Genomic DNA, 25,664 nt, shown 5'->3' with positions numbered 1-25,664 from the left:
TTTGTGTATCGATATCACACGTGGGAGGCTGTCAATGGCTTTACTGACATCCATTTAAACTACATCAAAAACTACACTGATCATCTCCTTGAAGAATTCAATTAAAATTGTCAGACTTAACCACTCTCTGACAAAGCCACACTGACGATCCCCGATCAAACATTTCCCCTCCATATAGGGATTAATTCTCTCCTATTCAAGTTCCATCAGAGGCCTCACTGATGATGTTACCTAGCATGGTGACAAAATGTCTGAATGAAAACAAGCCAGCTTGGCGAGCAAGTCAATAACCTCACCCACAACCTGAGCTACAAATCTTTGCTAAAATCTCTCCTATCCAATTTTCTCCCATTGTTTCCCTACCACTGATGAGACTCTCACACATCTGTAATTTCCTGATTTATCTCCACCACCCTTCTTGAAAAGTAGAACCACACTAGCTGTCATCCAGTCCTCTGACACTTGTCCTGTGAACAGAGATGAATTAAAAAGTTTGTATCAGAGTCCTACCAGTTCCTCTCGTCTCCTGTAGCAGCAGAGGGTACAACTCATCCTAACCTAAGAATGTGTCCACTTTTAAACCTGTCAAGACCTCTCATACCTCCTTACGTCAAGTGACAAGAACCGCACAATACTCTTCTCAAATTCTGTACCTATATCCCTCTTCTTCCATGTGAAGACAGATGTGACGTATTGTTTAACACACTACAAATGTCTTCTGACTCCACGCACAGATTGTCCCCTTGGTCCCTAATGGGCCCTGCTGTTTTCTTGATTAATCTTTTGTCCATGATTCACTTAAGTGTGTCTTGGAATTCTCTCTAATCTTACCCACAAGTATATTTTCACTGCTCTAATTTTTTCAGTTTCCTGCTCCACTTTCTACAAGCCACAAGGGGCTCTGTTGATTTGCTCCCTTTGTGGCTATTAAAAGCCCCTTTTTGCCTTCTTATCCAATTCTGATATTCCCAGATATCCAGAGTTCTCTGGACTTCTTATTCCTACACTCCAAAGGGAACATGTTGTGCCTGTACTCTCCCTATTGCCTTCGTGAACATGCCCAATGTTCTGTTGTAGATTTACCTACAAGTGGCTGTTCCCAGCCCACTTTATCTAGATCCTGCCTCATTTTAATAACATCTGCCTTACCCCAATCCAAAACACTTATTTTTGCAGACTCTTTTTTTCATAACAAACTTAAATCACACGGTGTTGTGGTTGCTATCAGTAAAATGTTCCCCCACTACCACCTCAATTGGAAGCCAAGCAACACCAGGTTAAAGTCCAACAAGTTTATTTGAAATCAGCTTTTGGAGCACTGCTCCTTCATCAGGTGAAGTGGAAGAAAGCACATAGGGACCGAATTTGTAGGCAAGGGATCAATGCAAGACACTTTTAGGTAATAACACTGCACAGTAACATGTTACTTTTGTTATACCGTCGTCACGCGACTCATAGCTATCACATTATTCTAGCCATTTGTCCGTAGCACCATCTTATTTTTGATTTTTGGTAATTATCTCTCTATCTTTATTAATTGGATCATAGGTTATCCCTTCACTTGTATTTAGCTGCTGACACTTTATTCACACCATTCAGCACTTTGGATCACCTGCAGACATTTGCTATTCAGCCTATCGACATTTTACTCACACTATTTGTACTATCTTTTTACAGTCATAGTTATGTGGAATTATCTTGCAATGATCTCTCTGCTTTTAAATTCTGTGCCTGTGTGCTTCCCTCTGCTTCACCTGAGGAAGCAGCACTCTGAAAGCTTGTGAATTCAAAAAAATCTGTTGGATTATAACCTGGTGTCATATGACTTCTGGCTTTGTTCACCCCAGCATCTCCACATCATGGCTGCAACCTCAAACAGCCCTCTGGCCTTTCCCAACAGTAAGACCTAGCACTGCATCATACCTTGTTGGAGCTTCACATGTTTAAAGAGTTCTCCTGAATACATTTTAAGGAATCTACCTGCTCTAAACCCCTTTACACTGTGACCATTCCAATTAATGTAGGGATTTAAACTTTCTCAAAACATAATTCCTTCATTACAAGTTTTTACTCATCTCAATGAATTATTTACATATCTGACCCTCTACTGCCTGCTGTTCGGGAGCCTATAATACACTTTATCCACAAACCCTCATTTGAAGATCCATTCAAGATATCATTCCTTCTTATTGCAGTAACTGATTTAATAATGCAACCCTACCTCCACTTTGACATCCTACACCTCAGATTGTTCAGTTACTAGTCCCAGCCCTCCCTCAACCACATCTCAGTGATGACAACAAAACTGCAATTCCACAGGGAGGTGATGGCCTAGTGGCAATATCGCTGGTCTGTTAATCCAGAGACCCAGGTATTGTTCTGGGGACCCGGATTTGAATCCTACCACAGCAGATGGTAGAATTTGTATCCAAGGAAAATCTAGAATTAAGAGTCTAACGATGACCATGAAACCATCAGTGCTTGTTGGAAAAAGAAAGCAACATCGTTTCAGGAAGGAAACCATAAAATAAACTATAAAGTGGTTTAAAAACAAACAAACAAACAAACAAACAATCGGATTGGGGACCCAGCACTCCTGCTGGGAAAACTGGAAATGGACAGATTAATTCAAGCTTGGTAGCATCATCAACATACAGAGAACAGTTGCTCCTCCTAAACACCTACACCTGTCCCAGAGGTCAATTTCAGTTTGTGCCTTGATTGTTAGCATGTGAGAAAGCTATTCAACTGTAGAAGGCCCAGCCCAATCCTGTTCCTACCTGATTTCCATACATTTACACTTTTCAACAAGGAATTCTGTATGAAGACTGCAAGTGACAGTTTGGATCATCTCTCTTCACCAACCCTCCAATTCCTTAAGGGCATATTACATTAAGTGAGACTAAGCAATTCAGCACAAACAAAGAATCAAAACTTGGACTTCAAGTGACTCCAAATAGCTCATGTAGATCCCTTATCGTTCAATCACTGGGAATACTTCACAAACAATATCGGCATTTCTGCAGCTGGGGGAGGTTTCCAGCAGTTATCTACCATTGTATAAGAAGCTCTTGTTTCTTTACCACAAGGGCAACACAGTTCAAATAAGGATCTAGGATCTTCTTTATGGATAAATGAGCTAGTTGCAGCAAATGTAAACAAGGAATATTGTTCTATTAAATTGAAATAGTATAACTGAAAACCGAATCAGTTGTTATTTCCCGAGGTCAAATAGAAGCTAACATTTTTTGAACCCACATCTTTATATCAATTATATTGCATGAAAGATCACAATTCACTATTTCAAGTACACTGTACCTTTGGATTATGCATAACAATGGTTTCTCCACTAGAGAACTCCAGTCTTTTATGCCACTGGTTGGTAGTTACAGCTTTTTTATATTCCCCCTGCAAAACAAGAGAAATTTTGAGAGGCATCCAATTTGTTCAAATTGCTTATCTCAACAAATCAAAACAAACTTAAGTTTCAAATTCATTTCTAGTAAATACAAAAGTGTAAAAACAAACAGCACATGCTTCTGAGTTCACAGGCAAAGGCAAATGCAAATGAATTAACAGATTTGCAAATTATTTTCAAATGCCACAATGCATGTCAGCAGGAGAATTTTAAACAAAAATGACAACCGAATACAGCGAGTTCCCTACATCCAGTAAGGAAGTTAAACTACACAGGAAGAAAATCACAAGATTCAACAACTAATTTGCTTAGAAGAGTCTTACATTGCTATTGATATGAAATAACCTCCAGAAAGAAAAAAAATTATCTACAAGATAATTATTTTGAGAAAGGAGCACAAATGATTGCAGAGATGGAAGAGCACAAATAATTGTAGAAATGTTGAGACAGTATTAACCATACACAAATCATGAGAGGGGATCCTAGCATCCATACCAAAACCCAGTACTGCAGCAAATCTTTGCTTGCCTCGGTTTCCAGCCAGAACAAAGGAACAGAGCAATATCAGTTTTGTTGAACTTGCACAGGGAACCTAAGATTTTTGCAAAAAGACTTTACATGTCCCAAATACATTACAACACCTGTTAAATGCAAAAAATCAAAGCTGCAAGTAATAGGCTATATGGCCTAACACTAGAGGTCAGAAATGCCCACAGGGGATCCTGAGTGACAGATTTGCAATCAAGAGTTTTCGAATTTGTGACCCTTCCTTCCCTCAACGTCAGCCCATTATGCTTCTTCAAATCGGAACATAAACAAAAAATAAAATAACTGGTTAAATCTGGCTGGCAGAAATATATTTCTTGTCAGAATTAAAAAGAACGTGAACAAAAAAAAAGTGCTGACCCACAGAACAATTTTGAGAAGATTTACAATATTCCATGCGAAAGCAAGTAAAACTGCAGTCATTAAATTTTAAAGGATAAAAGTGATTAATATGCATTTTTTGCACTGATTGGCTGTCTGTACAGGATGGGGACAAAATCAACTGCCAGGTTACTTATGACAATGGGCCTGCTAGAAATGGAACTGGAAAGACCCAGTTTCAGTTGATTCAACAAACCTAGTCCGATCAAACAGAGCCGGTTTTCTTTTACGCAGGATTACCGTTCATAAACTTACATCAGATTTGCCATTGCCCATTATGGTTACTTCATTGAGAGGTGCTGCAGTAGAAGTAATCAATCAGTCTAAAGTTCCACCAGGATTTTATATAGATCATAGCTCTAACCACTGATTCTGCTGAAAGCGGTATAAATATTTCATGGAATTGTAGGCAGCTATGGGAATCACATATGTAATCACTGGAATGTTCAACCAGGTCAGTTGAATATCAGATCAGGTGAACTACAGCTTCTCTAACAGGGATAACTGCATGTGGTGGGGGGCCCTCTTGGGGCAGAGAGATAATGTCCCTCCGCCTAGACCAGGAGGCCAAGGTTTAGAGCATCACCTGCTGCAGTCTGAACAGGTTGATTAGGAAAATAGGTTAAATAAAAAATTAAAAATTATAGCTGCACGTAGCCATGTTGTTAACTCCTACACGAAAGATGAGTTGGACCTTAAATCTCAACACAACCAGTGTAAATGTGAAGTCCAGGTAATTTTCTTTGATTTACCCTTAAATCCAAATGTTTTGTGTATTTTCGGCTCACTCAGAGCTGCAAACAGATGCTATAATTTTTCATTGACTTTTAAACGGCAGCTAAGGATAGCTCTGCGGCATACTGTACCTCCAACTTTTCACTAAATTCCTCAGAGTAAGGAATAAACCTGCTGTCCATGTCCCCTTTATAAAACCACGTGCATCGCCTCACTTCTGATGGTTCCTCTTCCCAGTACACAGCATGCCGCGTGCGGTCATATAATTGAATGTCATAGCGGCCTCCATCAGTGGACACAATCACATTTTCAGGGTCTGGTTGTACTGGAAGTTTTAAATTTAAAAATAGGTTGCTTTACATTTTGTAACAAAAAGTGACAACAACTAAAAATACAAAAGAAGTATTCATAATAACCACTGTACAATTAGGAAGAAGAATTTTTGTGTCAGAAAAGGTACTTGGCCTGTGCTCAGAAGTGTTTCAAATCTGTAGAAATAATCTGAATAACAACCAAAAATAAAAATGTTGTGGTGCATTATAAAAAATATTGCACCTGTCATTTAAAGCATGTCTTTTGATTAAATGTATTATCTTCCTTCTTCTTAATGCTTAAGTTTCAGGTTATTTCCTTTTTCTGTCAAATGAAAAACAAAAGAAAAATAATGACACAAAACCTTGGGAAAGGCCAAAAAAAAAATCAAGATATTCAATCCTGAAAGGAAGGAAAGAAGAGTCTAAAGATAACAAATTGTCAGAACTGCTTAATCCGTAAAATTACTTTAAACTAAACTGGAAGAGGACAGCGAGTTCAAATGAGTCAAACTGAAATTTAGGACCAATATCTTATCCACATCAAATGGTCTTTTGGATAAGAATCTGGAATGACCAGAACTAGACGCTATAAGCAGAGGTTTTATAATTGATAGCCATTACTTTCTGGGTGAATCATTTAAAGTAAGTCAAATTACTTTGCTTAATCACAATAATCTTATAATCAAGGAACTGTAAAAAGTAGATATTTCCTTCAATCAGTCAGCATAAACATTTAGATATGGCACAGTTGCTTTGATTAATGTCAATTCAATTCTTGCAAGATGGATTCTTTCACTGCCTTATTTTACCTACTTACAGTGACACAAAGCAACTCAACATTTCAACATCACAAGCAGCTCAATGGTAAACAGGTGATATCAAACTTCAAAACTGGTACTTCCCATTTGTTAATTCAACACTGTAGCTTCTTTTTTGTCACCGTCCTAAGCCAATTTTTTGATAAAGGAAAACTAGTCACAGCCCTTTGACTTGCCTATTGTTAAAATATAAATGAACTGTCACAGATACAATAAATGTTAACTTAAAAAGGATAACATGTTGTGACAGCAGACAACACAGACAATAATCAAAGTCTAACCTATAAAGTTGAGGTGACTGTCATTATTAACAAACAGCAAAACGCGTCACTGTTCCAGCTTACATGGATCACAAAATTCAAAGGCAATGTGAATGCATTCAACAAAATAAACACTCTTGATGCTTAAAATAAGTGTTTTTGTATCAAATTAACGCTATAGCTTTAGGGGATTAAATCTGGACTCCATTTCCCATATTATTTAGTAACTCCTCTATCAAACCAGAAGCCTGAATACTTATAGGTTATCACCTCAGAACTATGTGTGTCCAAAAAACGTTGTTTTGAAGAATCCGACTTCCAGCTAATGAACTATCAATCCATCGTCACAAGATGTTTTAAACAATGCCACATATGTTAGACTGGCATCCTAATCAACATCCATTGAGAAAGAGTAATGGAAGTTTAAAAAGTTATTTGAGAACAACACATTGATTCGTATTATAAATACACCTGTGTCCTAGATTTTGAGATTCTAAAAAATGAATTTATCATCTTGTCTAATTAATAATTGTAAAAAATGCTTATTAAATTCTAATACAAAGTTATGATGGCCCAGTAAAACAATATCCACAGTGCTGCAGTAAATCACATTTCAATGAAGTCCCAGATTTGTTAACTTCACCTCTGCTCACGTTTTTCACCTATTCAAAACTAGCCAGCTTGGCAAAAGGGATGGTGATGATGGTGGTAAGAGCCAAATGTAACTTTCCTGTTTCGGATAGATGTGGGGTAGAGCAGGGGTGGGCTTTACTGCAACAGTTATAGACTGTATCAATACCAATTAGATACAATCATATAAACAGCTACACATCAAGTAACTACTAACATTCCAGTGATTAAGAATGCCTAGGTATGTTGTGAGGAATTCTTTAAGATGGCCAAAATTTTGAAAGTAATTACTGACATTTGTAATTTACTCATGCTGTACATCTGCAAAGACTTGATTGTACAGTTGGCTTTTAATTTACAAACAGTCGAACCATTCCTAAATACATACACGTATATACTTGAAAAGGAGGTCCGAGTTACCTGAAGCAGCATATTAGCAACTCAAACATTACATGACAAAATGTTCTCACTGAATGCTATGTTAGAAACACATTTGCCGAGTGATTGTTTACTTGTTAATAAATCTTGGGACTTATTCCAAACGCAATAAGTACATAATTTAAACATCAATTCTGGAATCTAAAATTGATTACAAAGCAGAAATAAAATGACTGGTTAGAGGGGAAAATTATCCTGCATTATTTATCAAATAATTAACTGAAATAATTTTAAACTGAAGTGGTTCTCAGAGAAAAAAACATTGGGTATAAAATAACTTTGAAATCATACAAATAAAGTTACTTCTACTCACTCGAGTTGTAAATTTCTTCCAGCTTCGCTGTATCCAGAAAACTTAATGGCATCCAGAGTGGTTTACATTCCACCAGCTTGCAGTAGAACCAATGGGGTCGCACAGGTTCATACAGGTTATATGGCAAATTCAGTAAAGGCTGCACTGCTGCAGCTATAGGTTTAGAAGCAGGTGGGGGTAACACACCTTGCCCTACAGTGGCCTGAAGAGAGAGGGTGAATCAATTTTATTTTGTTTTAAAGGACTCAGTAAAGGTATGATTAAAATATCATTCTCTTGCGAAAGCAATAGTTACTCCAAGCAAAACTAATGGCCTAGATGTAAGACACAGAGACAAACTGAAAGGTACGTAAAGCAATAAATCATCACAGCTTTGACAACTCAAACTGGAAACAGTACCAGAGTCAATTAAGAAAGAAGGCATGTACCTGGCAGACACGAAGAAAGGCTGCAGACACAAGGAAGAGGTGCAAGCTCGTAAGCTGGGGGATGAAAATGATCAGTTGCTTCCACAGAAAGAAAGCAGACAGTGACAGAAAAAAGAACAGAAGTATTTCTTGACAGAAGCAGCAAATCTCTCTCAGGAAATGTTCAGCCTTTCTGGATGGCAGGAAAGGAGACAGAGCACTTGAAAATACCATATTAGCTAGATAAGCAGTTTTAGAACCTGGAAAGCTGTGCAAGTAGCTTAGATGTGGTAAACAGCTGCGTGGTTTCTCAGACATAGCTAACCTGTGATCTGTTGTTAGTTGTGATCTCCTTAATGTGGTCTCTCTCAATGAAATGTCTCATAACAAGACAGAAGTACAATTAACCCTTGTGGGACAGACTAGCTCAAGGGAACACACCAACAAGAAAGAAACTTCTCCCTTTTAAGAGAAAGGCCCGGAGAATTTTTTTTCTTCAGGTTATTAGTCTGTTTAATTCATTTTGCAAGATCAATGAAGACAGGATGATTTGATTATTTTGAGATAACAAGGCGTGGAGCTGGATGACCATGTCTCCCGCATTTCCCACAACTCAACCCTCACACCCTGTCCCCGCCAATAACAACGAAAAGAGAATCACCCTCGTCCTCACATACCACCCCACCAAACTCCAGATCCAATGCATCATCCTCTGACACTTCCGCAATCTGTCATCTGCAATCCAACCACCCCACAAAAGACATTTTTCCCTCCCGACCCCTGTCTGCTTTCCGGAGGAACCACTCTCTCCGTGACTCCCTTGTGTGGTCCACACTCCCCTCCAGCCCCACAACACCTGGCACTTTTCCCTGCAAACATGGCAAGTGCTACATCTGCCCCCACACCTCCTCCCTAACCCCCACCCCAGGCCCCAAGAAGACTTTCCACATCAAGCAGATGTTCACCTGCACATCCGCCAATGTGGTTACTGCATCCGCTGTACCCGTTTTGGCCTCTTCTACATCGGGGAAACAAAGCGGAGGCTTGGGGACCACTGTGCAGAACACCTATGCTCGGTTCACAATAGACAGCTGCACCTCCCAGTAGCGAGCCATTTCAACTCCCCCTCCCATTCCTTGGATGACATGTCCATCCTGGGCCTCCTGCAGGCCACAACGATACCACCCAAAAGTTGCAGGAACTGCAACTCATATTCCACTTGGGAACCTTGCAGCCCAATGGTATCAATTTGGATTTCACCAGCTTGAAAATCTCCCCTCCCAGCAGAACATCCCAAAACCAGCCCAGCTCATCCCCACCTCCCTAACCTGTTCTTCCTCTCACTTATCCCCTCCTCCCACCTCAAGCCGCACCCCCATTTCCCTCCTACTAACCTCATCCCGCCCCCTTGACCTGCCTGTCCTCCCTACCTCCCCACCTACACTCACCTTTACTCGCACCATCCCCGCCTCTTTAAGTTGTCAGTCTCCTCTCCACCTATCTTCTCCTCTATCCATCTTCGAACCGCCTACCCCTCTCACCCTATTTATTTCAGAACCCTCTTCCACTCCCACATTTCTGAAGAAGGGTCTAGGCCCAAAACGTCAGCTTTCCTGTTTTTAAGACGCTGCTTGGTCTGCTGTGTTCATCCAGCTCCACACCTAGTTATCTCGGATTCTCTGGCATCTGCAGTTCCTATTATCTCCTAATTATTTTAAGGCAAATTTAGATATATTCTTGTTTGGCAAGGGAGTCAAAGAGTATGGGGTATACAGGAAAATAGAGTTGAGGTCACAATCAGATCAGTTGTAAACTTGTCGAACGGTAGAGCAGACTTGAGCAGCTTCTTCTGTTTGTTTCATACACATGAAACTCAAAAGACAAATGCTGATATTATATAAGATTCTTGACTTATCCTGTATAAATAAGGGAAGACATTGCAGAACTGTGTAGCTATGATTTGCCACAATGCTACAGGGAGCAATTTGAGCATTTAAGATGATGTCTTTTGGTTTTATCAAACAAGTTAAATTTATTTTTTTTTTATTTGAAATACAGGTTGCTGGTCAATTCATGCTTATTTTATCTGATACTGATTTGCTTTAAAGTTTAATAAAAGTAAAACCATGTTAGCAATTTACAATTCTTTAACTGTAATTAGAAACAGAAATCACGCAAGGTCTACTACACTAGAGTGAGTCAACAGACTCACTTTTCCAGACACACAAAGCTTCAATTCGTGGTACTTAATTGGTTGACATTCCTTATATATGCCAGAAAAGAGTTAGAACTTCTCCACAAAAGTTCATGTAACATTTTCAGTGGCACATTAAGCACAATTCATCACCAAGCAAGCTCTCTGGCACTGAAAATTTCCAAGTGTGAAATCTCATTCCTTCCGATTTCAATCCTTGGTCAACTTCTTAAAATGTCATAACTTGAATATATTTTAAACTCTTTCCTGTATTTCACTCTCTTTAACCCACTCTTCTCTTCCATTATATTTTGCTTACTGTACATAACTTTATATTAAATACTCTAACTTACACTTTCTGGTTTAAACTCTGCACCATCAGACGAAAGATTCTTCAAACTGATAACTTAGGGAGACAAACTGCGGTTTTCTCTTTTCACACAAGTCTCAGGCCCCTGACAAAGGGAACTCGATAGAATAAATGTTGAAAAAAACACTTACTATACAATGGTTTCCTCCCACAGTCCAAAGATGTGCAGGCTAGGTGGATCGGCCAAGCTAAATTGCCCGTAGTGTTCAGGGATATGTAGATTAAGTGGGTTGTAGAGGGATGGGTCTCGGAGTGGGACAGTGTGGACTCGTTGGGCCGAAGAGCCTGTTTCCACACTGTAGGGATTCTACGAACTCAACATGTAAAGATGTCAGATTCACAAACCTGATGGGCTTTCTGATTTAAATTTCAGGCACGACAACTAAAATGATAACTCGTCATTCCAGCGATTGTTTACACCTACTGTTACTGCATTCATTACTATTCATTTGAGCTCAGCAGAAGTCAATGTCAAGTTAAGATGGTGAATTCTACTCTGGGATTGGGACAGGTGGTTAAAACATCAAGTACTAGTGAAACATTAACAGTGGAGTCAGACTTTGACATAAAATGAATTGCAAAGAAAAGAGTCGGGAAAGTAAGCACTCAGAGAAGATAAAAGGCTGTTGAGAGAAGCAATTTTGATCAGTGATATTACAGGAAAATATTTGCAAAACTATAAATGGAAGGGAAGCATTGTAATGTCTCATTTTATATCATTACCCCAAATTAATCTTTATCAAATTGACTAAGTGAACCTGATTATACTTATCTCTCTGTGCGTACACCTTGCAGAAGAAAGCAAATCACATCTCAACACAAGGTTAATTTGAGATTACTACTGGAGCAACTGAAGAGGTATATGTGAAAGACACAAATATCCAGTTCAGGTTGCAAAGTGGTGCTGATATTTACATCCCTGCTTTGGACCACAGAGGTAGATATGGGACAGTATGAACACAGCAGTGAGGAGCAATAGGCTAGTTGGCCCTTCAAGCCAGCTCCAATATTCCACAAAATCACGGTTGATCGGGTTATGGCCCCAGTTCCACTGTCTGCACCATATAATCTTTGCCTCTCCGGTCTATCAAAAATCTGTCTAACTCAGCTTTAAATCAATTTAAAGACTCAATTTTCCATTCTTTTCTAGGGTAGAAAAATTAAACACCGTGAACCATTCTTTGATATTGTCTCAAAAGGGAGACTTCTTATTCTTAAACTGTAGTCACTATTTGCAGTTTTTCCCACAAGAGGAAATATCTTCCTGGTATTCACCCTATGTCAGCACAAGGTATTTTATGTTCCAGTAAGATTGCGCCTCATTCCAATGAATATAAGCCTAACCACTTCACAGGTTAAATCTTTCATCCCTGGATGAATTATGTGAACCTCCCTAAAGTACTTCAAAGTGATTATTGTTTTTCAAATAACGAGATCAAAACCATTGACAGTACTCCATAGGAATAGGAGTAGACCACTCAGTCTGTCAGTTTGTCCTGCCATTCAAATTAATTATGTCTGATCGAATACTTCCGTGCCGTTTACTCACTATATCCCCGTTATCACTGTTTGCTACTGGTCATCAGAAATCTACCTTCCAAAAACATATTCAAAGACTAAGTTGTCATAGCATCGCATGGCAGGGAATTCCAAAGTATCACAAACTTCCGAGTTTATAAAAATATATACCTTCATCTCAGGCCTATTTGGCACCCCTTAATTTCAAATTGTGCCCAGTGGCTTTTGAGTCACCAAGCAGGTGGAGCATGTTGCCCACATCCACCCTGTCTATCCCTTTAAGTATTTTGTAGGTTATAAGGATTTTACCTCTCATTCTTCAAAACAACAGAGGATGAAGGGTCTAGGCCCGAAACGTCAGCTTTTGTGCTCCTGAGATGCTGCTTGGCCTGCTGTGTTCATCCAGCTCCACACTTTGTTATCAGAGGAGACACACTCGTTTGCCCAAGCTCTCTTCGTAAGACTGTCACTCTATCCTGGGAACAAGTCTGGTGAATCTCCACTACACTCCCTCTATCACAATAATATCCTTCTCCAGATGTGGTCTTACCAAGACCATGTACAGCTGCACGAAAATATCTCTAGTTTTACATTCCACTCCCGTTGCAATAAATTACAACATTCTATTTGCCTTCCAGAACATCTGAAGTATCTGCACAATAACTTCGTGATTCGTGTACCAGAACACCCAGATCCCCCTGTATCTCCTAGTTCTGCAGTCTGTCTCCACTTAAATAAATAGTGTGCTGCTTTGCTATCCAACCAAAATGGACAAGTTCATATTTATCCATATTATACTTCATCTGCCAATTTTTTGCCATTCACTTGACCAATCCACATCCCTTTGGAGGATTCTTTATCTCCTGTTGAAAACTTGTTTTCTGTCCTATTTTGATGTCATCAGCAAGTTTAGTTTCCGTTTTGGTCAAAGGTGCTCAAATCATTTACATGAACAAATGATACCACACAACATGAAGTAGTATGTATGGCAGGCTCAAATTCTTCATAAAAGGATTCTGATTCTTTTCCTTTAAAAAGGCAAATAATGTACCTCACATGCATCCACAGTGTATAATAAAAAGCTTTGCACCTTCGTAATTACCATCACACTTCCACCTGTAACTTAGCCATTTTTGGTTGATCCAATGTTCATTGGCTAAAACATGGGCAGTTAAGAATTGTTACTATATTTCAAAAGTACTTAATTAATGGGAGTATTACTATATCTGCCTGTTGTAAATAACTATTCAGGCAATTTGCAAGTAAACTGAGGTTGACATAGTTAGTACAACTGTCAAAATATTTGTACTGTCTGTTAAATGATACCTGTGGAGGAGATGTTGGCGGTGTCTGGTACAGATGATTCACTGGAGGAGTAGACTGAAAGGAAGGCATTTGCTGGTGACCTTGATTTTGGCTTTGCTGAAGCTGAGGTGGTGTAAAGTAGGGACTGGGGCGACTGGTCTGCGAACTTTGGCGATAAGGATTATAACTATGCTGAGTCTGAGGAGAGGAAACAGATGAAAAAGCAGTTGATGAGGAAATGGCATGCTGAGTACTCTGATACGTTGTGCTAATATACTGAGTCGCCGGTGGCATCATGGAGCCAGGCTGAGACTGCGGACTCTGAAATTCAAAGGGATCCTGCACAGAATGTGCTGTAGAAGTAAGGGGTACTTCAGTTGGAACCATTGGTAATGAAGCCGTCCCCGCAGGTGGTGCTGCTGTTGTGAAAGGAGGATGTCCAATATTCGCAAAAGGATCATTGTTGGTTGCAGCCTGGGTGAAATAGCTGAAGGTTGACGGGTGACTTGTGGAAGCAGAAGTCTGACCTACAAAACTATCCTCCTCACCAACGTCTGTGGATTCATCTGTGGGTTCATCAAACAAAGCAGAGGTCAGTCTTAATTTAAAAACATTTGAAAACAATTGCCTTTATCCATGCTTTATCTTCTAGATGATAAATATCTAAATCTCATTCAGAATATTTTCAAAGTAACAATTTATTACCTTTTCTGATACTAATAATTTTGATTAAATAAGCAAACTGTTAACCTCACTGAAAATCAAGCCCCACTACTCCTAGAGTCATACAAAGCTTAACATTTTTCTGAAAATACACAAATTCCCCAATTTACCTGTCTTACAGACCAACAGAAATACCAGATCAGATTACAGAGCTTAACAAGCATACCATTTAATACAAATAATGACGATGCCTTACACTATGATGTGTGGCGTGATCACAAGCTAAATAGGATAGACTCAAAAATAAAAGCGAGCAACTTGAAACTGGGCATCCATGAGGCACTGTGAGCCATCATCAGCAGAAAAATCTTACTTCAATACAATCTACAACCCCATGGCCCAGCCTATCCCTACTTTATCACTAGAATCAAGCCAGGAGATCAACGCAAGTTCAAATGAAGAATGCAGGTGGGCATGCAAGGAATGAAACTAGGCATACCCGCAAAAGAGGTGTCAATCTGGGGAAACTATAAACCAGAGATAATGGGAACTGCAGATGCTGGAGATTCCAAGATAATAAAATGTGAGGCTGGATGAACACAGCAGGCCCAGCAGCATCTCAGGAGCACAAAAGCTGACGTTTCGGGCCTAGACCCTTCATCAGAGAGGGGGATGGGGGGAGGGAACTGGAATAAATAGGGAGAGAGGGGGAGGCGGACCGAAGATGGAGAGTAAAGAAGATAGGTGGAGAGAGTGTAGGTGGGGAGGTAGGGAGGGGATAGGTCAGTCCAGGGAAGACGGTTCCGCCTGGGAACCCTGCAGCCATATGGTATCAATGTGGACTTCACCAGTTTCAAAATCTCCCCTTCCCCCACTGCATCCCTAAACCAGCCCAGTTCATCCCCTCCCCCCACTGCACCACACAACCAGCCCAGCTCTTCCCCCCCCCACCCACTGCATCCCAAAACCAGTCCAACCTGTCTCTGCCTCCCTAACCGGTTCTTCCTCTCACCCATCCCTTCCTCCCACCCCAAGCCGCACCCCCAGCTACCTACTAACCTCATCCCACCTCCTTGACCTGTCCGTCTTCCCTGGACTGACCTATCCCCTCCCTACCTCCCCACCTACACTCTCTCCACCTATCTTCTTTACTCTCCATCTTCGGTCCGCCTCCCCCTCTCTCCCTATTTATTCCAGTTCCCTCCCCCCATCCCCCTCTCTGATGAAGGGTCTAGGCCCGAAACGTCAGCTTTTGTGCTCCTGAGATGCTGCTTGGCCTGCTGTGTTCATCCAGCCTCACATTTTATAAACTATAAACCAGGACCACTTTCATGTCAAACAGCACAAGCACGAACAGCAAGTGGTAGAAAGGATTAATTAATCTCAACCTTACCACCAATGGGTCGAATCTAAAATCTGTAGTCCTGTACTTCCAATTGTGAACAGTAGTGAACAATGAAACAACTCACTGGAGACAAATATCCCCATCTTCAAATTATGGGTGAGTCCAACATAACAGTACAAGAGATAATGCTGAAGCATCCAGAACAATCTTCAGCCAGACATGCCGAATGGATGAAGATACTTGGCCTCCTCTCGTGTTTTCTAACATTATATATACCAGGCTGCAGCCAATTCAGTTCACTCCATGTGATACAAAAACAGGCTGGAGGCATTCAATATTACAATGGCTGTGGGCCCTGACAATATTCAGCAATAGGACTTGTGATCCTGAACTTGTCGCACCCCTACCGAAGCTGTTCCAAACAACATCAGCACCTACTTGATAATGTGGAAAAATGCAGGATAAATCCAACCTAGCCAATTTCCACCCCATCAGTCCACTCTCAATCATCAATAAAGTGATTGTTGGTGTTATTAACAGTGCTATCAAACAGGACCCACTCAGCAATAACCTGTTCAGTGACGCACCAGGCCATTGAGCTCCCAGCCTATTTACAGCCTTGGGTTCAAACACAGACAAAAGTTTGCAATTTCAGGTGTGAGGTGAGAGTGACAGCCCTTGAAATCAGGGCTGCATCTGAAAGTGAGGCATCATGGAGCCTTTGCAAAACTGGAGTCAATGGGAACCAGAGGGAAAACTCTGTTGATTGGATGACGGTGGTTGTTCGAGGTCAGACACCTTTAGCTGCTTTATCAATTACCTTTCCTTCAACACAAGGTCAGAAAGGGAGATGTTCATTGATGATTGTGCATTTGTAAATACCAAATCTTTCCATGTCCAAATGCAACAATGTCTTGATAATATCCAGACTTATGCTGAAAAGTGGCAAGTAACATTTGTGCTGCACAAATGCCAGACAACGACCATCTTTAATCAAAGACCATTCCCTATGACATTCAATAGGGTTATCGTCACTGCATGCCCCCACTATCCACATTCTAGGGTTACCATTAACTAGAAACTAAATTGGACGCACCATGTCAATATAGTGTCTACAACATCATGCCAGAGGTTGGAAGTACTGTTGCAAGTAATTCAACTTCTGACTCCTCAAAGCCTGTCCACCATCTACAAGGCACAAATCAGGAGTGTGATGGTATACTCCTGCCTTGCCTAGATGAGCTCAGTTCCAATAACACTCAAGAAGCTTGACACCATCCAGGACAAAGCAGCCTACTTGGTTGGCTTGCAATAAGTTTCAGTAACTCGCTATTAAAAATGTACAGCAATGCCTTGCACAAGCCTTGGTTTTAAAACAACAACCGAAAGAACTGCGGATGCTGTAAATCAGGAACTAAAACAAAGTTGCTGGAAAAGCTCAGCAGGTCTGGCAGCATCTGTGAAGGAAAAAAAAAGAGTTTTTTTTTCTGAGGAATGGTCACCAGACCTGAAAAAGCTAACACTGTTTTTTCCTTCACAGATGGTGCCAGACCTGCTGAGCTTTTCCAGCAACTTTGTTTTAAAACCAAGAACAAAAACATTCATTTTCCCATTTCAGTCCACAGTTAAAAATGCCGAAATATAAAAAGGTACAGTCTGTACAAAATTTTAAGGAAATTGGTTGGATGAATGTATGAATCAATCTAGCCCTACTAATTTGAGCAAAACAATCATGGCCACCATTTTTATACATTTACCATAGAATGATTGGGACTGTATTCTCTGGAGTTTAGAATGAGGGGGCATCTCAATGCAACTTATTTCTGACAAAGCAGGCATACTGGGTGCAGAAATGATATTTCCATGGCTGTGGGGATTCCAAAACAACAGGAAGTAGACTATTTCAAACTGAGGACAAATTTCTTTACACATGGTCATCCTGTAGAAATCTCCACCATAGAAGGCTATGAAGGCAGTCACTAAATATTATTTAGGTAAGATAGATAGATTTCCAGGGACTAAAAGGTGTCTAAGCATATGGAGAGACAGCAAGGAGACTATGCTGAAATAGTGGACTTGCCGTGATCATGCTGAATGGTGAAGTGGGCTTGATGGATCAAAAGATTTACTTCTCCCCCATTTTCCATGTCTCTAAGTCTAATTCTACTGTATAATGAGAACTGCAATCAAAAGTAGCTGCAAAATTTGGGACGTGGGGTGTAAGAACAAAGTTTTAAGGACCTCTGAAATGCCTTTACAAACAGAATTCCTAATTATGGGATCATTATGTATGAATTCTTATGGGAACAGTACAACTCAACTCATTAATTCTGCGAGTTTAACAACTCGAACAAAGAAACTCTTTCAAAGTAAAAGCACTTGCAATTCGATGTTACATTGGAAACAAGTTTTATTTTAGTTTAAACAAAGTTTTGTTGGCATTCCCCCTCCTCCCCAAAGTGACTGATTCTAACACTTCAACGGCTTCAAGGCATTTTTGTTAAGACGTAGCTTTAATCCCTCAACCTTGGGAAGAAGCTACTTCTGTAAAGTGAATTCCTTTTTATTGACAGTTCAGAACCAAATTGCTAACATTCCTAAAAAGCAGCACTATGATAAGTATGTCTAAAAGCTAATCAGTTGATTTGAAAAAAGTTAGTTACAAACACCCCTTCAGCAAAACACACATACCAAAACAGATCTTTCTGCTTTTTAAGCAAGTTCATAAAACAAAATTGTCTCTGGCCATTTTTTCAACTGAAAATAAATAAGTTTATAACAGTCAAATGAAAACATACTCTATACATCCATCAGCATTTTCTTTAGATTACATTTGCTTTCAGCTTCTTCTTGCATTTCAGCTACAGATCATTGTCACACAAATCAAAAAACAATAACATTTATTTATAGTGTTGAGGTCAGAAGTTGTTTACGTAACAAAGATGTTGATCCCTGCAACAATTGATGATAAATTCAACAAAATTAACACAAGCGCAACCAACCTAAAAGCAAGCTCACAAAGAATCGCAGTGAAATGAAATTGATGCCTATATTCCAGCAATAGCACAATTGTCGTAAGTTCAAGAGAATGCAAAATATAATTTGAGAAATAACAAACATCTTAGCATGATAATTTTGTGTACTGCAAATTCCAGATGATCAAGTGCTTAACTTTATAAAAAGCAAATCCATCAGCAGCTTCCAGTGACCGGACATGCAGTCAAAAATAAAAACCAGAGGATGCCATTTAGCTGCCCTGCTCTTTCTCAAGCTTCAATTCAACAATATCTTAGTTGGAGACTTGATGGTGAAAGATCTGGAATATTATGAGGTCAACACAGGTAGATACCCACTAAAAACACATGCAAGATTGTGCTTATCCATTCACAGGCAAATTAATGTCAGAAAGAGTCATAACTATTTCTGAACTAACTCATTGGCCTTAATTTTCTTCCTCCAAGTATAGAGTCAAATTTGCCCACCACCACTCGCCCATCATTACTTATTCAGGGTATAAGGAATCTGGTTCAAGCACAGACTGAAGTTTAAAATGGGTCCATATCTGGGGAATTGGATCACTAAGCTCATTACTATGCCAAGAGCAAAATGTGTTATGTAATAAGTGTCTTGTCTTTAGATTCAAACTAACTGCTCCCTATACTTCCATCATTACCACCATTGGCATTGCACAGGTCCAAAATAACAATAAGACATGGCTCATGAATACACATGAATAACATATGAAATATTAGTCAATTCAATGAAGGATTAAAAAATCAAGATACTGGCTGACTGCTCAGATTAAAGATATATAATGATAGTCAAGGATGACCAAAGTTATCTTGATGTTGTGGCCCATATGCATAAGTCAAGTACAGCCAAAGCCCAGATTAACTACACTTCGTCACCTTAACATTCAAGGAACTGTACTGGCAAACAATGGCTGCCGTGCTTGCTTCCAATAGGAACAATTACTATGTTTTAGAAGATATATATAATGCCACATTCTCAGATATTTCAGATCTTTTCTAATTTAAATATTCAAATAAATGCACAACAGAAAAAAAGACAAATAGCAAAAGGAAACATTAAGTTTTAAATTTAAAACTTAATTCTAAGTTCAATGCTGTAATGTTTTACCAGAAGCAAAATTCACTGAAAATTAATATGAAGCCTTCTACTGCTCAAAAACACCAAAATACTATGATAACTGGATCACAAAATACCTATTCAAAACACATACATCGAAAATGTACCTTTACTTGTAAACTTCAATTCCTAACCGAGGAGAAAATGTTAATGCTATGACTTCATGCAAGAGCAAGGCTTCTAAATTTACCAAAAAGGTGATCATCTACAGTTAAATCAATAACTTTCCTAAACACCTTTCCACAATTTGAGCAATTTTGGCATTTCTGTAAAATTCTAAAGTTCTAGGAGTCAATTTTATTGTTTGTGCATCTGTTTGAGGATAGCCTTAATATAAAAACTTGGCCTCAAATTTCAATTGTTCTAATGTGTGTACATCCAGCTCATCTGCACTGTGCACTCACAAAATAAAACACGTTAATAGAAAGTCTTGCATTCATGTGGCACTTCTCACAACCTCAGGAGATTTAAAAATACTTCATAGTCAATTAAACTCATTCAAATTGGGATTGTTGTTGTAATGTAGGAAATAAGAGAGTAAATGTAGAGAATGGAAGGATCTACAAGCAGCTATTTGATAACAATAAAACTGTTTCATTCTTGGTATTAGATGAAGTATAAATATTGGCAGTGAAAACTTATTTGATTTTCTACATGCATCTAAGAGAGTAGGTGGAGTCTCTGCTTATCTTTCCACGGAACAGATAGCACCTACTGTTGGTGTAGGATGCAATCAGTACTGTACTGAAACACCAAACTGCATTTTGTGCTCAAGTCCCCGGAGAAGAACTTAGATGTTCAATCTAAGATTCAGGAGGTGAATCTTCTACTACTAAGCTACAATTGCCAGTACAGCAACTCTGACATCTGGCATCATACAAAAACAGCTGCAGAATGTTAATGCCCAACAAAATAAAATCATGCCATACATATTGTACAGGTCGCCACAAAGTAGCTTGGGCTACAAGCAGGCTAAACAAACCACAAGTGAGTCTAAGCCCGATTACATACATCGTATTTTTAATTGCTGACTTTTTGATAGACCTGCTATTAGGATCGGACCACTCAATTTTCTTTCAGTACACGTCAGGCTCAAATCAAAGACTGCTCAGTGACACAACCTCCTTCCGCGCCCCGTGTAAGGTGATAAAGGGATCCAAACCCTGTGGACGGCTGAACTGAATACTTCTCGATGAGACTTCAAATCACAGACACCAACACCCTCGCAACCAAGCAACATGAAATTCAAGGATCCAGATGTCGACCCTGGAGTGACTCCTCCTCCTCCTCCCCCATCCCGAGCCGGGGAGTCTGTCTGCCATCCTCTCAACACAACCGCGGGCCTCATTCATTCACCCACCCGCTGAGAGAAGGCTGCTGTCCGCCGCCTGCGCCTGACTGACAGGGATGAAAGGCACCGGGAAACTGAACTCGGTGTCGGAGGAGAAAAGCAAGTTAGTGCCGCTTTTCCTGTCGGCCATCTTTACTCCGGCACCGACACGTAACCAGCTGCTCCGCGGAGCGGGATGAGGGGCGGGGCGGGTGGGGGTCAGAGGTGAAACCGGCCCGGTACGTCATGGCGCAGCGGGTCAGGGGTCAGCGGCTGCGTCAATGACGCGATTTTCCCGCCATCGCCGTTGGTCACTTCCCTCCCCCCCCAACCCCCGCCCTGCCCCCCCCTTTCCCCCTGTCCCGCAGCAACTTCTCAACATGCCGTGTGTTGACGACTGGGTCAACGACCCTCTAGGCGCCGTGCAAAGTATTTTTGGTGAGTTTGCTTTCTTTCTCCTTTGTTGCCTAATCGCTTTTATTTTTGTTTTTGTATTTGCAAGTTCTTCCATTCCTGGTCCGCGATTTCTGTGCTTGTGCAGGCCTCCCATCCCAGCTCCTTCTCAGCAGCTCCTTAACCTTCCACCAACACCCCCCCCCCCCCCCACCACATCACACACAACCCTCTTTTTCTTACACGGAGCTTTAAACTTCAATTCGGAGACAAAATTGAACTTTACAGCTTAAGTATTTATATCAATCCCAGATCAAAAGGCAAGGCTTCGGCAAATAGTTCTTTTCTGTAAGCTGATTGCTTGTGAGACCATTTAAACTGTGAGCTACTTTTAAAACCATTGGCTTTATAATATGCTTTGTACTGTTAGAGAACAAGCCTTTAAGATCCAAGACCAAGCTGATTTCCATGTGGGTGGAGACAGTTATGGAAATCTGGCAGTATTCCAAAGTAGTTCGGTGTATTTTCTTTAAATTGCAAGTTATCGAACTATCAGAAGACTTAGCCTTGTTTCATGCTGTAGCTCATTTCTTTTGTGCACGTTTAGGGGACTTCCTTCAGTAGGTGGATTCATGTTGATTTACGCAAATGATAGAATATATTCCAAACAACTAATTTGATGCTTGTCAATAACATAATCAACCAATTTCCAAACTCCTGGAAAGATCGTTATCATGAATATAGTCTGGCATATTTGACTTTTGGCAAGTCCAGTGCTTCCTGACTGATATACATCTGTTTTTGTGACTGTTAGATCTCACATTGTAGTTTGTACTAAAGTGAGTCTGTTGAGTGGCCTTAATAAAATAAATCTATGTTGAATATATTTCTGAACTTTTAATTGTTTGAATAGTTAAATGATTATTTTGGAACATTGAAGAAATATTTAATCATGGGAGTATCAGCAATGTTATGTGTAATGATCCACAAATTGTGCATATATTATTTGCAGAACAGATAGAGTGGACAGTGAGAGTTTTTTTCCGAGGATGATGACGTCAGCTTGTACAAGGGGGCATAGCTAAAAATTGAGGGGTGATAGATTTAAGACAGATGTCAGAGGCAGGTTCTTTACTCAGAGAGTGGTAAGGGCGTGGAATGCCCTGCCTGCCAATGTAGTTAATTCAGCCACATTAGGGGCATTTAAACAGTCCTTGGATAAGCAGATGGATGATGACGGGATAGTGTAGGGGGATGGGCTTAGATTAGTTCACAGCTCAGTGCAACATCGAGGGCCAAAGGGCCTGTTTGCGCTGTATTGTTCTATGTTCTAACTGGTCAGCTTAAGGAGGCAGGCTTTTCCACAGATGCCAGCAGTCAATGCCAGAGGCTAGAATTTGATTACCATGGCTATTTGACAGTTGTGGGGCTGGACATTAAACTGATAGGAATAGGAAAGGTCACAGAGAGATTTGAAAATGAGGATGTTTGTTGTTTAACAGAAAGCCATTGTGAATCAGTGATCAGAGCTGATACAAGTGATAATACTAAAGAAGTTGTAAGAGGACCAGTTTGTCCTGAGGTCTGTAACTTTCTTATGTATAAAGTACCTTGTTTGATATTCAGTACTGAATGAATAGATGTTAGGGACACCAAACTATGATCTTTGGTTTTCACCCACTCTGTTCCTCACCTGATAACCATCTGAGGATTAAAAACAAAGTTGCTAGAAAAGCTCAGCGGGTCTGGCAGGATCTGTGAAGATAAAAAACAGTTAAAGTTTCGGGTCTGGTGACCGTTCCTTACTGGACCCGAAACATTAACTCTGTTTTTCCTTCACAGATGCTGTTTGATCTGCTGAGCTTTTCCAGCAACTTTGTTTTTCCTGATTTACAGCATCTGTAATTTTTTTTTTTTTCGGTTTTTATTTATCATCTGAGGATTACCCAGTATGTACTTTGTATGTATTTGTATTGTAATAGTTTTATTTTTGCCTCTGTGACATTGTCTGATTGATCTGTCTCAGAGCATTGTTGCTGAAACCCTCATCCATGCCTTTAGTATGTCCAGCCTTGACAATTCCAACCTAATTCTGGTCAGTCCTATACGTTTTAGTTTCCACAAAGTTGAGGCCATTCAAATACCTTTATCCATTCCATTTCTTGCACCAGATCCTGTTTATTCAACAGATATCCATGCTAGTTGAATTCCAGTCTCTTTCTTATTTATGATTATTAGTTGCTGTGCTTTAGGCATCTGTACAAAAACCTGCCTGCCCAAGTTTTTGGTCACCTGCTTTAATATTGGCTTGTGTAGCTTAGTGTCACGTTCTTGGTCACACTGTTCTGGAAAATATCTGAATGCTTCAGTGTGTTCAAGGTTCTCTGCTGCTTTTGTTGCATCTCACCTGGACTGTCAGGACCAAGTGATTGGGAAACAGCTGTGTATGTGGGACAGATCATTCAATAGAAGTGACAATGTTATCTCCATCAATACAATTGTTTGGTCCAGTGCACCCTTGCAGAGTCTGGAGAGTAGTTATGAGGAGCTATATTCAAGGGTGTATTGGGGAATGAGAATCCTGCCTTCCTGAAACTTTGAGTTGTGGAAATTTAGCTAATATATATTAAGAGCTTTTGAACATCAGCATGGGAGCCAGTCCGTGGTGACTACTTACACTACAGTGTAATTGTTTCAAAGGTCTTGGGGATTGATAAGGCATTTGAGCATTGACGGTTTGAATTGTGCTGTTTGCAACATTCTAGTCTTCTGTGAACCTTAGATGAGTTTCAAATCACTACAATTGTTCCATCGAAAAGATCCCACATTCTTTACCATCACCTGTCTCCACCTCTCCTTCAATTTATATGCTGTTGAAACTCTGTCAGCCATGTCTTGACATCATTCATGGTCGTCCCTCCCTGGTATAAGATCACCAAAATCTTTGCTGTGCAACTATTCCACAGTTGGTCAGTGTTCCTGTTTTGCTGTTCAGTCCTATATTATTTTCCATTCAACATTTTCATCTTTTTGTTTTAATATCTTTGTGGTTTAGCGAGTTTTGAGAAGATTTGTAGCTCAGATTGAGGTTCTGGATGTGAGTTTGCTCGCTGAGCTGGAAGGTTAGTTTTCAGACATTTCGTCACCATTCTAGGTAACATCATCAGTGAGCCTCCGATGAAGCGCTGGTGTTATGTCCCGCTTTCTATTTATCTGTTTAGGTTTCCTTGGGTTGGTGATGTCATTTTCCTGTTCTTTTTCTCAGAGGATGGTAGATTGGCTCAAAATCAACGTGTTTGTTGATGGAGTTCCGGTTGGAATGCCATGCCTCTAGGAATTCTTGTGCGTGTCTCTGTTTGGCATGTCCTAGGATGGATATGTTGTCCCAGTCAAAGTGGTGTCCTTCCTCATCTGTATGTAAGGATACTAGTGATAGTGGGTCATGTCGTTTTGTGGCTAGTTGATGTTCATGTATCCTGGTGGCTAGCTTTCTGCCTGTTTGTCCAATCTTTGTGGGTTTCCCTTCTCATCCTTGAACTCTCCATCCTCCTGACCCCCATTGGTGGCTATGCTTTATGGTCTGTAGGTCACAAACTCTCTGAATCTCAATTCCTTTCCACTTTTTACTTAAAACTTATGTTTGGTCCCTCCCCCCCGCGCCACGTACGCGCGTGAAAAGCTCTTGTTTTGCTGAGATTTCTGTTTGTCTTTTTGCCTGGTAACGTTTCTGAAGGGCCATGTGACATTTTTATGTCTGGGTGCTCTATAAATCATGTGCCAGCAGCTCTGACTCCCCTCACCATCCAGTTAACCTACAAAAATCAAACTGTGGGTATGGAAGTGTTTTTCAAACCTGGATCTTGATTGAATTTTTTACTTTTGCAGTTCAGAATAGTGCTGGTGGTGAATGGGAGAAAAAAGTGATTGAATATTTCCGAGAAAAGCTAAAGGAGACGACTGCATCAAGTTGGGTAGGTGATGATATAAATATGGTTTTGATTATATAGTTTGGTTTAAACACAGTGGCTATATAAATAAAACATTGCTTGTAATTGTGAGGAATTAAAACCATTTCAAAATATTGGGAATTATTGCTAACAAAGTTGTTTGTTTTCACAAATGTCTAGCAAGCCCTCT

At 40.1% G+C, this 25,664-nt stretch overlaps 2 protein-coding genes across 2 annotated transcripts in view; one reads left to right on the top strand and one right to left on the bottom strand.

Annotated features, from left to right (window-relative positions):
• The window catches only part of sec23ip (SEC23 interacting protein), a 107,362-nt gene extending 86,037 nt beyond the window's left edge, over positions 1 to 21,325 (bottom strand). The window contains exons 1-5 of the mRNA XM_048551097.2: positions 21,165 to 21,325; positions 13,669 to 14,213; positions 7,854 to 8,055; positions 5,212 to 5,405; positions 3,319 to 3,408 (exon numbers count right to left, since the gene is read on the bottom strand). Coding sequence (XP_048407054.1) covers positions 3,319 to 3,408; positions 5,212 to 5,405; positions 7,854 to 8,055; positions 13,669 to 14,213; positions 21,165 to 21,285 — 1,152 coding nt within the window. The 5' untranslated portion in view covers positions 21,286 to 21,325. The remainder of the gene's footprint in view (positions 1 to 3,318; positions 3,409 to 5,211; positions 5,406 to 7,853; positions 8,056 to 13,668; positions 14,214 to 21,164) is intronic.
• Positions 21,326 to 21,472: 147 nt separating this feature from the next.
• mcmbp (minichromosome maintenance complex binding protein) overlaps positions 21,473 to 25,664 on the top strand; it is a 37,059-nt gene continuing 32,867 nt past the window's right edge. The window contains exons 1-2 of the mRNA XM_048551473.1: positions 21,473 to 21,572; positions 25,413 to 25,498. Coding sequence (XP_048407430.1) covers positions 21,515 to 21,572; positions 25,413 to 25,498 — 144 coding nt within the window. The 5' untranslated portion in view covers positions 21,473 to 21,514. The remainder of the gene's footprint in view (positions 21,573 to 25,412; positions 25,499 to 25,664) is intronic.

The sequence above is a fragment of the Stegostoma tigrinum genome, chromosome 20 (assembly GCF_030684315.1).
Source record: "Stegostoma tigrinum isolate sSteTig4 chromosome 20, sSteTig4.hap1, whole genome shotgun sequence".
Taxonomy (NCBI): domain Eukaryota; kingdom Metazoa; phylum Chordata; class Chondrichthyes; order Orectolobiformes; family Stegostomatidae; genus Stegostoma; species Stegostoma tigrinum.
This window is presented reverse-complemented; position numbering and strand designations above follow the sequence as displayed.